Below are 18315 nucleotides of genomic sequence, written 5' to 3' on the forward strand. Positions count from 1 at the left end.
TTGAAACTCAGCAAACCAGCGATAAATTGTGGTTTTGGATGGGGCTTCATCACCAAATGCAGAAATCATCCGGTCAACACACTGTTTTTGTGTTAAACCACTTTGAAAGTCATAATAAATCATCGCTCTTGAATTTTCTCGAGTCAATTCCATTTTCTCAACGACTAAACAAGTTTGACAAAACCTCGTGACAAGACCGAGAATCTTTTTTTAAATAAATAAATGGTATTCGATTTTTAAAACCAAGGAGTTTTCAATTAAAAAGATTTTAATATGACAGGAACAGTGGAAATATTCCATTCCCGATACTTTTAGTGCAGCCCTCTTAGAGATGGCATCAATGTGCCATTTCGGGAAAGCGGCACGACACGAAAACCCGCTCGTCGTGGCCGCCAGTAACTGTAGGTCTACCAGAATATGACGGCAATTTTTTTTTAGAAAAAAAAGGGATTTTCATATGGCAACAAAAAAAAATGTCATCTGTCAAAACTGAAATTTCGATGAATTGTTTTTGGTTTGTCTTCAAATTTCCTTTAAAAAGTGGTGAAAACGTCGAAGAAACTTCTTCGATCGCAAGCAAGAAATATTGTTTTCAGTGTTTATTAAATCAAAGAATACTTGATGAACAAGGTGAAGAACAAACACAATCATAGATATTGAGCCATGTGCAAGGTACATGGCAAGTGTCCATGTGCAAGCATGTGTATGGTAGGCAGCGGCTTGGCTCTGCCCCTGGCATTGCTGACGTCCATGAGCGACGGTGGCCACTTACCATCAGGTGGGCCGTATGCTCGTCTGCCTACAAATGCAATAAAAAAAAAAAAATGTGCAAGCGTTGACTGGTTAGTAGGAATGACACGTCTTGATACTTTGGTTTATTGCATTTTCGTGTGTATTATATAAAACTAAATTTTGATTTATTTCAGGTGTTTCTAATACTACCATAAGACGAATTGTTCCTGAAGGCAGATCTAACAGAGGCGTATTTAGTACGCCCGGTAAAAAGAGGAAAGGTGGCAAAAAAAATAAAATTAGATAGTTTTGATTTAGAATTGATCAGAAACAAATGAGTTTTACACTGTACGAAAAGAAATACCCACTGTCATGAAAAAATAAATATATATATATATATATATAATGTATTATTTTATTTGTATCAAAATACAGTTTAGCTTTGTAAAACTATAGCAATTGAGTTGCTCTTATGAAGAGAAACAACATTTAAAGCTATTGCTTCACCATTATTTTTATATCTTTTTATATTTTAATATTGCAAAAATGCTCTTTAAATGTCTAATGTTCTAATGTTTCAATAATCGAAATTCTATTTTATGTCATCTATAGAAGAATGATATAAATAACATATTAACCTCTTTAAGGATTAATCGTATAGAGGTTACATCTCCCCCCCTTAAAATTGTAAAGTCTTATTTAATATACTACTCCATTACTGGAATAAGTTTGGTAATATGAAAGAGATTTGACTCAGACTTTCTATGACCTGTGTTTACTTTATAAATTGTGTTGGATATTTTGTCTACAATTTGATAAGGTCCTATTTTCAATTCATCTAGTTTTTTTCGGTTTAATCGGTTTCCGTTTTCAACAAATACCAAATCACCAACTTTTAGTTCACAATGTTTTCTATTTTTATCAAACCTTTGTTTATTATAATTATGAGATTTTATACTATTTTCTAAAGCAATTTTTCTGTCTCGCAATATATAACTATCTGTTATATTCTGTTTCAGTTCATCTGGTAGAATATCAACGTTTTTTCCCTGCAGTAAATATTTTGGAGAGAACCCTGTTACACTATGTTCAGTTTCGTTATATCTTTCCGTGCATTCGTGAGCAATAGTTGTCCAAGCAATTTTGTCCCTTCTTTCATTAACTTTGCAACGAATCTTGTTAACTAACGTTTGGTTTAACCTTTCGTTTAATCCATTTGAAAATGGCGCATTTACTGCAGTGAAAACTATAGGTATACCCTCCTTTTCTAAAAAAATTTTGAAGTCTTTGGAGTTAATGCCTGGATATTGATCTGATAGAATCAAGTCAATTTTATAATCAGGTGTTACTTTTTGGACAAGTTTTATAAAATCATGCGCACTCTGTGTTTTGGATGTTAGAATATAGGCGTAACGAGTAAAATGGTCTACAAGCAGATGTAAATATTTTTTGGTTGAACGAGAACCCCCAAATCCCCCTATAGTGTCTATAGACACTATTTCGAATGGATATGTAGCCGGACCTAAGTGAGACATTAGTCCAAATTTGTGTTGTCCTCTAGATTTATTTTTTATACAGACAGCACAATTTTCGCAAGCTTTTTTAATATTATCCGATAAATTTTTTGCTTGATAAAAGGGTTTAATCTTATTTTCCATTTGTCGTCTTCCTATGTGACAATAGTAGTGATGTACATGTTTTATAATTTTTTTACTAAACTCCTCAGTTAGTACAATCTTTTCGTTTTTTCCTATCTTTCTATAATAGATATTATGTTTGAAAATATGTTTATTTATATTTTGTTTTATATCTTCATTTTTATCTTGATCATTTCGTATGTCTTCTAATTTAACAAAATTCACTACTTTTAAACTACTATCTTGATTTTCATACGATTCTAACACAGGGTTTCTGCTTAAAGTATCTGCCTCTATATTATATCTGCCCGGAGAATATATTATTTTAAAATTGAATTGCGACAAATAATACGTTAAATCTCCCAGTTCTTCGTCCGTTCTGGCTTTAATATTCATTTTTTCTAAAGGTTTGTGATCTGAAAAAACTGTGAATGTTTTTCCTATAAGCCAATGTTGCCAGTATTTTACCGCCTCTTTTATTGCCAAACACTCAAGATAAATGGCTTTTTTCTTTTTTTGCGAGTCATTTAATTTTTTTGAAAAATATGCACAAGGTTTTTCATCACCGTTGGGTTGAATTTGTTTTAAAATCGCACCAATACCTTGTATGCTAGCGTCCGTATAAATATGTATTGGCAAGTCTGGATCAAAAATGGCTAGAATGGGTTTAGAGCAAAGTAGTTTCTTTATAGTGTCAAAGGATTCTTGACATTTATCGGACCAAACGAATTTCTCGCCTTTTCTTAATAAATTATGTAAAGGATCCAGTATAATAGAAATGTTTGCCACATATTTTCCATAGAAATTAATTTTTCCTAAAAATTGTCGGACGTTTTTTTGTGTTTTTGGGATTGGAAATTCTTTTATGGCAATCAAATTATCTTTTAATGGAGTGACAGTATTGTTTTTTATTATGTGCCCTAGATATTTTACAGAGTCCTGTGCAAAGCTACATTTCGTGAATTTTAATTTGAAGCCTTCTTTTAAAATTGCTTCCAATAACTGAGATATCGCACGCTTAGTATTAAAGTGACTGAATTCAAAAAATCACTTTTTTGGCAAATCGCTAAAAACAATTTGCAATTAGAGCTCAGGCTGTTTATTTAGCTATAAAAGTTGCAATATGATAATTTTACAGTTTAACTTTTGCGTTTATCAAAGTGTACAGTAAGGAACGAAATAAGTCTGAAGACTTACCGGTTCACCTTCCTTCCACTGCCTCGCGCTCCTTGGGCTCAGCGTCGTTTCCGGAGGTGGGACCGTCTGTCCCTTGACTGGTACACGATGAACAATTGTCGCTGGTTCTAATGGTTACGCGTGACTTGCGTTGGGTAATTTTTGTTGTTTGTAATAAAGAATGTCTGCCGCGGAACGCGTGTGTTTTTGTTACTATACGACGGCGATCTCTGCCCGTAGGCTTGGAGGGGTTGCTCAGCAAGCTTCTGGTTGGCTAGTCGGCCGTCTACAGGCGAGATCGAACCTTACTGCACCTAGGTTAAGACTTGTGTTGTCTTGAAGTAGTATTGCCTAATACTCGATATTAATAAAAATATAGAAACACGAAAAATCTGTTTCAGTACGAAACATGCCGCTCACCTTAAAATAATGCAATTGTTTTAACACTACTTATGAAGGAATTTAAAAACTCAGTAACTCAACCACGTATGTGTGAAAATTAAAAGTACTAATAAAAATAAAAGAAAAAAACAATGAGTGACATAATAATAAAAAAAAAGTTAATTTATTGGAAGTGGACAAAGTTTGACTACTGCACGTTTAACGAAGGTATTACCGATTTGAACAGTTACTACGCGAGTAACATTGTCGGACCCGGGATGAAGAGCGTGTACGCGAGCCAGTCTCCAGTGTAATGGAGGAAGATTATCGTCGCGTACCACGACAATGGTGCCTTCACGTATGAGTGGTCCGCGATTGTGAAACCATTTATTGCGTTGTTGGATTTCATGTAAATACTCGCGACTCCAACGTTTCCAAAAGTGTTGAAGACACTGTTGTACCCAACGCCATCTGGTCAGTTTATTTGAAGTAGACTCCGTCAATGAGACATCTGGCAGAGCCGTTAAAGGACCTCCAATTAAAAAATGAGAAGGTGTTAAGGGTAAAGGGTCCGTAGGATCGCTACTTAACACACAGAGTGGTCGTGAATTGAGTACGGCCTCAATTTGACAAAGAAGTGTATGCATCTCATCATACGTCTGTGTTTGTGTGCCTAACACACGGTAAAAGTGATGCTTAAAACTTTTTACACCAGCTTCGAATAAGCCGCCGAAATGAGAAGCGTAAGGTGGCTGAAAATGCCAAGTTATACCTTGTTCTAAAGTTTTACTGTTTAACGTCGATTGTACATTATTATCACGTAAAAATTTATATAACTCTTGTAGGTAGTTATTACAGCCAACAAAGTTTCTCCCGCAATCGGAATAAATATCGGTACTCATACCTCTACGTGATATAAATCGTCTTAGAGTCGCCAAAAACGCGTCAGTAGATAATTCCGAAACCAACTCGAGATGCACCGCCTTAACCGACATACAAACGAAAACAGCAACATAACATTTGATTACCTTCGCGTTTCGAACTTTGTTTGCACGAACGTAAAACGGTCCAGCGAAATCAACTGCAGTCTTTAAGAATGGACGTTCGGGACGCACTCTTGAGGCGGGTAGCGGAGCCATGGCTGGCTGTAACGGAGCAGGACGTGCTCGAAAACAACGAACACAACTATGAATACGCATACGAATAATATCACGACTGGATAAGATCCAGAATCTTTGAAATAAAATGTGTTGAACAGATTGAGATCCGGCATGCAAATTTGTGATATGAGCGTTATCGATTATTAAAAAAGTTAAATGATGTTTTTTAGGTAGAATCAACTGGTACTTAGAATCAAAATTCAAAATTGACTTGTGAAGTCGTCCTCCTACTCGTAAATTATTGTCTTTGTCAAGAAAGGGATTTAAACGTCTGAGTTTATTTGAAGGATATTTTCCCTGTGAAATATTTTTTATGTCCTCATAAAAACAAAATAATTGAACTCTGTGAATTAATTTCATTAAAGAAAACTCATACTCGGACACCGTAATAAAATCAGGATAGGATTTTTTTCTTCGCTTACAATTATTGTAAAAACGAAATATTCGAGCTGTAATTCTAACAAGTTTACCTAACGTGGAAAAGCGTGATATGTATTCCACGTCCTCCGGTTGTGTTATTACTGAATTCAGCATTACTGTTAAATTACGTCTTTCCTCCGTAGTATTAGGAATGTTTTTGTTCGTGGGCCAGTAAGACGGCTCTCGGGCAAGCCACGGCGGGCCATTAAACCACATTTCATTATTTAGAAATGTTTCAGGAAGCATCCCACGAGATGGAGCATCTGCTGGGTTATCCTCAGATGGAACGTGACGCCAGCACCTTGCAGGAAGTCGTGAGAGTATCTCGCTCGTTCGATTAGACACGAAAGTTTTCCATTCATGAGGTGGTGATCGAAGCCACGCTAACACAATAGAAGAATCTGACCATGCGTATATATCTTCGCAGTTCACACGATCTTTATAAATACATAGCACCCTCTCACACAGCTGAGACAATAATACCGCCGCACATAACTCTAAGCGTGGTATCGTCAAAACCGGTTTGATAGGCGCCACGCGAGTTTTTGCAATTAAAAGAAAGCATCTAACATTATGTTGTAAGTCCGTAAGACGTAGGTAAATGCTAGCAGCATATGCTTTCTCGGATGCGTCCGAAAACCCATGAATTTGGACAGCATATGTATTTGGCAAAACATAACGTGGAATTTCTAATTGCGATAAGAGTGGCAACTCATTGATAAAGGTCGACCACGCGTTTGCTATATTCACGGGCAGTGGGTCGTCCCAGCCAACTTTTGATAACCATAATAATTGTATTAAATGTTTGGCATATAAAGTGACAGGAGCGAGCCAACCCATGGGATCATAAATTTTCGCTATTTGAGATAGAATCGCACGTTTTGTTATTTTATCGGTTCCTACTTGAACAGAAAATGAAAAGACGTCAAGCTTTGGGTTCCACTGCAGACCGAGGACTTTGATTTGCATATCATTTTCCATGGAAGCGAAGGATATGTTGTCCTGCCGCTCACCGTGAAGACTTGGCGTCTGAACTGCCGCGAGTATCGCGGGCGAGTTGCTGCACCACTTTCGCAGTTCGAATCCCGCTGATTGACAAATACCAATTAATTGTTGTTGTAAAACTAAAGCACGTGACTCGTCACTTTCTCCCGTGACTACGTCATCAACAAACACTTGGTCCCTCAGGACCTCGGAGGCTAACGGGAACCGCGTCTGCTCATCGACAGCTAGTTGTCGTATCGTGCGTAATGCTAAATATGGTGAAGAACTAATGCCGAAAGTAACTGTTCGGAGTCGATAGTCGCGTACGGGTTCATTTAATGATGACCGCCATAAGATTCGTTGAAAATCGCGATCCGACTCGCGTATTAAAATGTTTCGGTACATTTGTTTTATATCTGCCGTGAAAGCAATAGAATTTAATCTAAATTTTAGTAAAACATCGACTATATCTTGATGCAATTTAGGACCGACTAACAAGATGTCATTCAAAGACTTTCCATTGGAAGTTTTGCAACCTGCATCAAAAACAACGCGCGTTCGCGTAGTAGTACTCGATTCTTTGACCACGCAGTGGTGCGGTATGTAATACGAATTGTCCGGGACCAGGGACGGAGTGTGAACTAACTCCATGTGCTCGAGATCATCGTATTCTTTTAAACACGTGTGATAGTCCATTTTTAACAAATGATTACGTTCTAAACGATATTCTAATTTATTTAATCTAGCTAAAGCTATACTCCGGGATTCACCTAAGGTCGGGGAATCCGGTCTAAGCGGAAGGGGGACTATGTATCGTCCGCTTTTGTCACGAGTATGTGAGCTAACAAATAACGATTCACACAAAGTTTCATCTGGAGTGAACTCTTTCCTTTCAGGCAACGACTCCAATTCCCAAAATTTTGTTAGTTCTATGTCATCGTAGGATGAGCTAAAACTTGAATGATAAACTTGTATTCCTGTAGTAACAGGGGAAGAATTGTGATTGAAAGAAAGACTACCTAACAATAGATAACCGAAGATGCTATTTATAGCTATCGGCGAACCAGGTGGTCCCGTAATCACATTGCCTAATAATATTTGGGACAGTATGTCCGCACCTAAAAGCATTTCCACTGGTTGTGGAGTATGAAAGTTGGGATCAGCTAATGTAATATTCTGTATATGAGGCCATTCCGTGAAAGGTAAAGAAACACTTGGCATATTTTGTAAAACAATCTTTGGTAAAATAAATGCTTCAACCGGGATCGAAGGCTGATCCCCATTACGAGGGGTAACGCAGAACGTTGCGAAGCCATTCGGGTATACAGGCTTACTATCACCCACACCGAACACCGGAACGTTAGAATATTTACGCGCCAAATTTAAACGCTGCGCGCAAGCCTCTGTGATAAATGTCGCCTGACTACCACTATCTACAATACATCGAACGATGTGTTTAATACGCGGAGTCACACATACATGGATGAGCGCTGTGGCTAACAGAACTGTATCCCGAACACACGATGCAGTAGACTGTGTGTGATTCACCGCGGTCATGACGTGTTGAGCGGCTACGTCAGATTGAGATGAATCGTTGCGCGAGAGAGATGCAGAACTACTTTCTGTCATACCACTATTTACTGTAACCGACAAACGATGAGAATCAAAATGAAGCAAAGTGTGATGTCTTTTTTGACACGAGCGACACACAAAATTGGACTTGCATTGTTTCACATCATGACCGACATTTAAACAATTAAAACAAACGTTTTTATTTTGAATGAAAGAATATCTATCACGCGGAGATAAATTTAGAAATTTGCTGCATTTATTTAACGTATGCTGAGCCTCACAACATAAACATATATTGTTCTTCGTGTTTTTATTTCTTAAGGGAACGTCATGAATGACGCTAGCGGCAAATGAACGTCGCGTACCTAAGGTGGCTTCGCTTGACTTAGAAACAACACGCGATGCATTTTGCGGTAATGTTCGAGAACTACCCCCATGTGCGACCATTTTATCATTTGTATTTAAACTAACCGAATTTGAGTTTGAAAATTGGCATGCAGATAACTCACGTTCTAAAAAGTTTATTAACGTGTCGATGTCTGGAATATCGCATGGTTTTATAAGAGATAACTCGAACCTCTTACGTATTGAGGGTGGTATTTTACGCAGTAGGATGTTCAATAATAAAAAACTCCATTGTTTCGTAGGTAATGGCATAACTTCCAAAGCTTTTATATTTTCTTGATATACGTTCAGTAAATTACGCAAAGTAAGAATGTTTCTTTCGGAACAAGGTTCGATATCGAGTATTTTGTCGATATGTTTCACTGCGATCACCCGTTTATTATCATACCGAGAAATTAAAATGTTCAAAGCCACAAAGTAATTGTCCTCAGTTATCGGTAGTGACTTTATTAAATTATATGGCTCATTATTTAAAGTTAATAGTAAGTAACGGAATTTCTCCGTGTTGGTGAAGGCATCACTGTCGTGCACTAACGAACGAAATAAATCATAAAACGGGGGCCACTCGGTAGGTTCCCCGTTGAAACACGGCATAGGCAAGGTGGGTAGTTTGGTTGCGCAACCACCGCTATGAGCATTGAATGAAGAATTTAAAATTGAAGGTCGACTCATGCGTCTACTCTCTTCATCCGATTTTTTCAAATTATTCATATGAGCAATTATGGCGTAGTAACAATCATTAAAATCACCACGAATTTTAAGCTGTTCATCTTTATCGAAACATTTTGATTTTATTAGAACCTTTTCAATTTTCGATTGTAATTTTGAGAACTTTCTGTGTTGAGAAGTTAGGTCTATAACACGAGATCTAAATTGCTGTTCATTAATTTGAGCAACTTGTAGTGTACGTTTGATATCGTCAAGAATTATTTCGCGTTCAAACAAATCTTGTTCGATATCCGCCATGATGGCTACGGAGCAGCGCGAGTTAATGGCGGTTATCGTGAATTTTATTTTATTACAAATTAAAAATGAATACTAACTCAAGACAACACAAGGTCACGCTAAGCAATTCGGTTCGAATGGACCAAAAAATATGTACAGTAAGGAACGAAATAAGTCTGAAGACTTACCGGTTCACCTTCCTTCCACTGCCTCGCGCTCCTTGGGCTCAGCGTCGTTTCCGGAGGTGGGACCGTCTGTCCCTTGACTGGTACACGATGAACAATTGTCGCTGGTTCTAATGGTTACGCGTGACTTGCGTTGGGTAATTTTTGTTGTTTGTAATAAAGAATGTCTGCCGCGGAACGCGTGTGTTTTTGTTACTATACGACGGCGATCTCTGCCCGTAGGCTTGGAGGGGTTGCTCAGCAAGCTTCTGGTTGGCTAGTCGGCCGTCTACAGGCGAGATCGAACCTTACTGCACCTAGGTTAAGACTTGTGTTGTCTTGAAGTAGTATTGCCTAATACTCGATATTAATAAAAATATAGAAACACGAAAAATCTGTTTCAGTACGAAACACAAAGTATATGAAATTAGGATTTAAACGTAGTTTAAATTTTTATTAAATATTATTTATTTTGTATATTACTGGCTGTTAAAATTGTGAATGTAGTTTTAGGTCTTTTTAATATTAAATGAAAGGTTATTCGTTAAAAAGTATAACAACTTCGTTTGTTTTAAGTCATTTTAATTTTAAACACACATACAAAGCGCCTGGCCATTTTAGGTATAAGTCAAACTATTACTAAAAATAATAACATTTTTTCTCAGTTTGGTCTCTTTTAATGGAAACTAAAATCAACAATAAAGACAAACTTGTATTAAAACTCCGAAAATTATTAACGTTGTTGCACTTATGTTACTAGAACTTAAAAAATACACTTTCATTATAAAACTAATGAATAGAATCTGGTTATGTTTATTTACTTAACATAATTAATAGTTTCACAGAACTTTTTAATTTGTTACCAATAATTATCTAATTAACTAACAAACTATAAGTAATTAAATTCTAAGACATAATTGAATCAGTCTCACATTAAACTTGATTGGGCTGCTTTGGTTTAAATCAATTCGAACAGCTTATATTATAAAAATTTTCAAAAGTAGTTAATCGTATAATTCCAACACAAAGGTTTCACAAACCTTTTCTAATCCTTTTTTCTTATAAATTTAATTTATATAATTTAAAATTATAAAAAATAAAATCAGTTTCTTTGCAGCTAACATTACAGAATGGAATCATAAAAATCAGAATAAAAATGAGGTATCAAATTCTTAGTAATTAACTCGCGTAAATCTTTTTTTTTATTCTCGCTCAACTCTTGTTTGCCTGTGTAAGCCTTAACTAGTGTTAATTGGTTTAAAGGCAACATTTTAGTTCGCCTGTTCCGGACATATACTTCAGAAAAATTCTGCTGTTTGTATGATTCTTTAATAAAAAAAGAAAACGGGTTATTCTTTGTTACCTTAATCATTTTTATGTCATTCCATACAACAGTTTTCCCATCTTTGGTTCTACTAAAATTATACCCCCAATATTCTTGCAGATTTTTAAAATCATAAAAGTTATTAAAAGAACACTCATTAACTATAAACCTGCAACCTTTTTTTCGTGAATTTTTAATGATCGATACATATTGATGGGGAGAATATATTGGTCCCGATTTCAAATTCTTTTTGATTTCCTTCTCTATAAGGCATTACATTGCAGTACATTGTCGGCCTCATTTTGTGTATGGCCCTTTATTAGGTATTTATGTGTAATAGATTTTATATTCAAATGTGTCACTGCGTAAAGATATACCGTAACGATAAACTTATTCTTGTTCTGCCCTCCACAATTATCCGAATACAGTATAAGATCAAGGCCTTCGTCATTAGTAGCTGTAGCTCTGCTTTCAGTACAAAGATATTCAAAATAATTTAATAAACATGACCCTATCTCATTGGCACCTCTTTTTGCGTCTGTTTCGGACCAAAAATAACAATGCACACTGTTATAGGAATCCTGAATTTTTCCTTCTACTTTTTTGTTTAAAGAGGTAACAGTAAAATTATAGCTATTGAGTTTACTTTTATAGTAGAAGGCTGAAGTATCCCCTTTAGGTGTTTGAAGAACTGCTTGAAGATCAAATAAAATTACTTTATTATTATTGTCGATTTTACATCGATCGTTATATTTTGCTTGTCGACTGAGGGTTTTTTCTTCCAAATGGCAATTATATTGTTCTTGTACCAGAAGCTTCTCCTCAACGGATGAATTTTGATATTGCAGACATAGGTCGCATTGGTCTTTACGCGGTCGAAAGAATGATATATTAAATTGGGTGGTAAATATTTTATAAAATGTGCAATATTTTCCAGCAAACTTATTTTTTTGTTTTTGTACCTCTTCAAAATCTCTAAAAAGATCGACTATCGTTTTACTACCATCTATGTATTCACGGGTCGATGATTGGCGTGTGTAATGGGAATCTGTTCTTGGAATCGAGTTAATAAATTATTTGATGTCAGAAATTAATACCTCATCTGATTTACGGTTACAAGTCATTCCTCTAAAATCAGTCTTCAAAACTCCATGTTCGTCAGTCTTACTTCTAACCGTACGAACCACACGATCAGATATATCCAAAGTATTAAGAAAAAAAACTTTACAAACGCGGATTGGATTACCGTTAACAGTAAAATGGAAAGCTTTGTTACAATTTCTTGGGGCCAAAGCATTGGTATATTTATATTTGGGTTCAATATTAGTTAAGCATGACAAAATAAAAAATCGCTGATTATGAATATCCCCAATTCCCCAATATGTATCAAAAATATTTTGCCTTTGAACAGTATTAATCTTGGTAAAACATCGCAATCTGCATGTATCATTACATGGTGGTTTGAGTTGACGAGCTTTAGTTATTGTATTTTTGCTATCAATATATGATTTACCAGAATTTCTCAAAATCTTAGATTTCGTTTGTTTCCAATTTTCCGGTTGTCTAGTGCGTTTTCTACCTTTAGTAAAAACTGCAACAGCTGCTTTATTTGCTGCCGAAGCTGAATCATGCATTATAGTATCTTGCATTATGTCACTTATCAAGTAGTATTGATGGGCCCGATCTAGTATTTTCTTTGTTATGAGCATTATGTTCTTCCGCAGACTCATCGCTAGAGCTATTAGATGATGAAGAACTTGATCTTGAGGTAGAAGAAGAACTACTACTAGAACTCTAACGATAAATAGATGTAAATAAAACATTACCCCGTTTCTCATTTTGTATTTGAAAAGAAGGATCACCATCGCTTAAATCTGCATCGCTTTCATCAGGATTAACAGGTGAAACGCGATAATCTATAGGTGTCTTTTTACGGCCTTTAGTAGCTTCAAAATATTCTGATACATCCATATATTGTTGATTTTCAGGTTTATTTTTAATATCACATAATATCTGTAAGTAATTAGGAAAGGTTACTAAATAGATTCATATAAATAAAGATAAGGTAATTTCCTATTATTTACATACAACGCTAAAAAATATATATATAATAATATTACATCAATAAATAGAAAGTAAAAGTAAAGTAAAGAACGTACCTGAACTTCAATACTCTGACTTTTAATAGTATAGTTAGGTTTTATCAGCTCATTAGATGAAGTATCTGCCTATAAATGATAAATAATTATATTTTAGGTGATTAATATAGGTAAGCATAGGCGAAATAAAGTGCCTTCAATTCAATAATTACTTACCTGGTTGTCAAGATTTTGATGAGGACTTTTACTATTTTCAGTCTGAATTAAATCAAGAATTTTTCTTGATCGCGATGACATCCTAAAAGAAAACTCTGATAAGTCCAAAAGCAAAGAATAAATGTTTAGCAATTATTAGTTATAATAAGACTCAACCCTGAACATAGCTACATCGCAAATTCCGTGAATAAAAATATGCATTATTATTAATCAAGTACAGTCCCTTAACTGTATGTAACTCTAGACATGTTATCAATATTTGTAATAAATAAATCTAACACTAAATTGTACGCCAATACAAATATTTTTGACTACATTTTTACTTTCGAACTGACTGAAACACGAATGTGGTCAAAAAACATTATCGTTTTTTAGTTTTAAATGGACTTAAAACTGATTAACCTGTATAACTACAAAACAATTTTACTATTAAAAAGTCTCATTGCTTAGAAAGTCAAAATATTACAAAAAATATGCATAAAACTTACCTTAAATAATACTATGAAACTGACCTAAACACTAACAAGACACTTTTAAAATAACCGCCGAAATGTTTCAATTGTAACAGTTGATCGAACACTGAATATGTCTGTGTTATTTCAAAAGACGTGATCAAGGACACGAGTGTGAAAGAGACCGAAAGTTTATAAAAGTAAGATAGAACTACTTTTATATTAGTTTCTTAGCGTCACGTTCTAGATGGCGTTGTAAAAGTCATGCAAGTATAACTAACTCATTTTAGACTTCTTAGGAATTAGGTCCCTTTAATACTAAGCGTGCGATATGTGGTCAATGTGTTGTTCGAATGTTTCTGAAAAAATTAAAATATCATCGATGTAATTTACAGTAAAATCGGACAGTTTATGCTTTCTTATAATGCTACTTAAAATTCGTTGAAAAATAGCGGGAGAAGTTTTTAAACCAAAAGGCAAGCATGTCCATTGATAATGTGCCTCTTGGGTCACAAATGCAGTTTTGTGTCTATCTTCAATTTTAAGAGGTATGGACCAGAACGCTGAATTTATGTCAAATGTTGAATAAAATTTGCATTTCCTTGTTTTTACCATTAAATCTTCGATAAGTGGGAATGGTTGCGATTGGGGAACTATAATTTTATTTAATTCACGAAAATCTATACAAAGCCTTGATCTCCTTCCTTCTTCTTTTTTAAATGCTAGTGTTATCGGAGCGGCAAACGGGCTATATGATTCCTCAATTAAATTATGTTTTAGTAAGTTCGATACTTGGTGTTCAATTTCTTTCATATCTTCGATAGAGCACCTATACGGTCTTTTGCTACAGTATTTATCTACCAACAAATCAATATGGGCTTCATAACCTTTTACAGTACCTATATCATATTTGTCTTTCGCGAAGACTGAATTATATTTGCATATCAATTTATCAATAACAGTTCTTTTTTTATCATCTAAATTATTTACTGAAATCTCAAAATTATTGATTAGCATATTTTCATTAAAATTTATTTTATACTCATTATTGATTTTTTCTTGTTTATTTCCTATGTCACTACCTGAACTGCCAGGAATTTCTTTAGTGCTTATAGGTTGTTTTTCTTTATTTTTTATGTAGTCTTTATTATTATTGCTGAGGACATTTTGTGTGATATTTAAATTCTCATTTTGAGTTAAATGAAAGTTTTGTATACAGTCTAATCCAACTAGGAAATCATAGTCGAAGTTGTCGTCGTCTATAACAAAAATATTGACATGTTTTTCAATTTCGAAAATTTTTATTTTTAAATTAACTATTCCTATAGATTTTTTTACGCCATTAATTGTTTTTAAACCTGCAGTGTTATCATAAGTAGGTATTTTTTTTAAAGATAACAACCTTGAATTTATTATGGACACATTAGATCCTGAATCATAGATTCCTGATATTTCCAAAGTGTCATTTATTCGTAGTTTAATTTTTATTAATGGCGGCGTTATTAGTTTTTTGGATCAATTTCTTTTAATTCCATCTCTAATTCAGAATTGTTAACACTCCTTATTTGACCTTTTTTTGGGCTATCATCATTTTTAACTTTGAACCAACATTTGGATTCAGGGTGGTAACGTATCCCTTTATTCTGCTTTTCACAAATTTTACACGGACTAACTAAGGGCTTTATATTATTCTCTTTAAGCTTACCTTCGGGAATACTTATCATTTTATCACACGTTTTTTTCTTTACCCTATGTTCTAAGCTTCTTAAATTATTAAATAAGTCTTCAGTTTCCTTTAAACTATTCCTATCAATCTTATCTGCAATAAAATTTGGTAATCCCGTGGCAATCAGATCAATTAGAGTGAGTTTATCTATGGACTTATTTATCTCTAATAGTAATCTCTCTTTCTTTACCGCATACTCCAGTAATGAACCCTGCCTGTATTTAAATAACATCGCATACCTTATTGGAGACCAACTCTTATCGGCATATGTTCCACAAAAATTATTTTTCCACGTTACCCATTCCGAATTCATTGTATGCTTTATAAGCATGGAACTATACCAGTCTAAACAAGAACCCTCTATAAATAACCTAAAGATTTCAATTTTTTTTTCATCTTCTTCTATTCCTATACGGGCACATTCTGCTTCAAAGGTAGTCATCCACTGGGACACATTAGTAATCTTGCTGTTGAATTTTTCTATGACAATTTTTTCTGCCATTCTCCCTATATTAAATGATTTTGACGAATCTTTTTTTATTTCAGAAAAAATTTCTATAATTCTTGCTAGAGATTCTTCCGAAATTCCGGTTGTTGAAGTTTGTGGTTTTGTTTGTTCCTCCAATAGGTATCCCATAAATTGCTTATTTCCATCTTCATCACAATAAACAGCCTTCATCTGTGGGTTCATGGATATCCACACCTGTCGTTTCTCATGCCGCTTTTGTAATGTAGCTTTTACTTTCTGAAAGATTTCGGTCTGTACTATTTTACCATGTAATTTTACAGGTTGTAACTTATCTGGGATCGTAAAGGTGCGGCCATCGAAATCCGTGATTGTCGTTACACAAATAGTATTTGTTTTTACATCTTCATTGGCTTTAACCATGAACTCGAATTTTAATTTATCCATTTTTCTTGGTAACTAGCTGTAGAAATGTTGTTTTATAATGTATTATTTTATTTGTATCAAAATACAGTTTAGCTTTGTAAAACTATAGCAATTGAGTTGCTCTTATGAAGAGAAACAACATTTAAAGCTATTGCTTCACCATTATTTTTATATCTTTTTATATTTTAATATTGCAAAAATGCTCTTTAAATGTCTAATGTTCTAATGTTTCAATAATCGAAATTCTATTTTATGTCATCTATAGAAGAATGATATAAATAACATATTAACCTCTTTAAGGATTAATCGTATAGAGGTTACATATATATATATATATATATATATACACAGTAAACAGTCGACGTCGCCCACTACTACTTCGGTGAATCTAGAATAGCCCTCGAGGTTTCTAGAATAGGTAGGAAAAAAACAGATGGGCCCAGAGTCGGTTTAGTTTAAAAAAAAAGCAGTATCACATATGTTCTAAGATAAAAATATCTGCACACTAAGTGTTTGTGATAGCGCTGGGAACACCGAACAATACCGAGTTCGGAATTGGATCACAAGTAACGTATATAACCTACGGATGAGAAGATCTAGTTATGAAATGCAAAACCTGACTTGAAACTTGATGCTTAGTCAACTGAGAAATATAGCACCATATATGAGTCGACTATTATCAAAGCCGGCAATCTGACTTTTGGACAATTATTGGTAAATCAGAAAAATGAATTATTGACTTTGTATTCCATTGGCCTCCACAAAACTCTTCGGAACGACATCTTAGATAAATAACAGGTTAACTATTAACCTTTATTTAATGCAGGTTTTGAACCGTATTCTTTGAAGGAGACGATTATATTCAAATCAATCTGTATTGACATATCAATAACATTTTTTTGTCCAAATGCACAGATTGCCACCTTTGATAATAGACGACTCATATATAGTAAGTGCACTTATGTAATCTAAATTTTATAAAGGCGCGCGACGTTGTTCTGCGTTCAAATTGTGTGCAAGGGCTGTCTTTTCTTTATTTTTAATCACGTGTTGATTTAACATTAAGCTTATATTGGTGAATAAAAGGCTTGTTGGATATAGTTTCTATTGATTGCTCCCTGGTAATTTAACCGAATAATTCCATTTTGTCACCACAGGGAAACATATCCTCGATTTACGTAAATACTCGTATAATTTATTACCTTTTTTTATTGATTAGATGGGTGGACGAGCTCACAGCCCACCTGATGTTAAGTGGTTACTGGAGCCCATAGACATGTGCAACGTAAATGCGCCACCCACCTTGAGACATAAGTTCTAAGGTCTCAGGTATAGTTACAACGGCTGACCCACCCTTCAAACCGAAACGCATTACTGCTTCACGGCAGAAATAGGCAGGGTGGTGGTACCTACACTCGCGGACTCTCAAGAGGTCCTACCACCAGTATAAAAAGGTTGAAAAGCCTGGGCAGTGAAACATCGACAATTTTCTACCGCAGCATCTATTGAAGCTAATTTTCCAAATGGCCCACGTTTTAGTAAAAGTCAGTGTACGCACTCGCTTACAATCTAGTTATAGCTAGTAAGTATATTGCAGTAGCCCTAAGCTAATAATACTTGACACATGGCAGCCCTATATAGAAAAGTGGGTAGTTACGAATGGGCGCCATAGATACTACATGCGCAGACTGCTGATGTTTTAGTTAATCGAATTACAGCAATCGCGACCGCGTGCCCACCGAAATAATGTAGTGTGGTAAACTGTAGGTAGTGGAATCACTAATGAGTGTTGTCGTCGTGGCCTAAAGGATAAGACGTCCGGTGCATTTGTATCTAGCGATGCAACGGTGTTCGAATCCCGCAGGTGGGGGTACAAATTTTTCTAATGAAATACGTACTTAACAAATATTCACGATTGACTTCCACGGTGAAGGAATAGCATCGTGTAATAAAAATCAAACCCGCAAAAATTATAATTTTCGTAATTACTGGTGGTAGGACCTCTTGTGAGTCCGCACGGGTAGGTACCA

The 18315-nt window shown here is 35.0% G+C and overlaps 2 protein-coding genes across 8 annotated transcripts in view; both read right to left on the reverse strand.

Annotated features, from left to right (window-relative positions):
• Nucleotides 1–18315, reverse strand: part of LOC692988 (aldehyde dehydrogenase) — a 423296-nt gene that overhangs the window by 60817 nt on the left and 344164 nt on the right. The gene's annotated exons all lie outside the window — the stretch shown is intronic.
• On the reverse strand, nucleotides 1120–16602 carry LOC101737016 (uncharacterized). 6 transcript variants are annotated; one of them, XM_021347666.3, is made up of 5 exons: nucleotides 13704–16602; nucleotides 13216–13297; nucleotides 13060–13128; nucleotides 12727–12913; nucleotides 10142–10902 (listed from the first exon to the last, which is right to left on the reverse strand). In XM_021347666.3, the coding sequence occupies exons 2-5, from the start codon at nucleotides 13294–13296 to the stop codon at nucleotides 10700–10702; spliced, it is 540 nt and encodes a 179-aa protein (XP_021203341.2). In that variant the 5' UTR covers nucleotide 13297; nucleotides 13704–16602; the 3' UTR covers nucleotides 10142–10699. The 6 variants fall into 6 exon arrangements, 4 of the variants coding, with proteins under 4 accessions (XP_062529822.1, XP_062529821.1, XP_037873687.1 ...); XM_062673838.1 differs by having other exon boundaries at nucleotides 1120–12913; nucleotides 13216–14026; nucleotides 15373–16602; XM_062673837.1 differs by having other exon boundaries at nucleotides 1120–12913.

The sequence above is a fragment of the Bombyx mori genome, chromosome 19, assembly GCF_030269925.1.
Source record: "Bombyx mori chromosome 19, ASM3026992v2".
NCBI lineage: Eukaryota > Metazoa > Arthropoda > Insecta > Lepidoptera > Bombycidae > Bombyx > Bombyx mori.

Coding starts and splice junctions, on each gene's coding strand:
- LOC101737016 (XM_062673838.1), bottom strand. CDS start 9,433: ATGGCGGATATCGAACAAGATTTGTTTGAACGCGAAATAATTCTTGAC.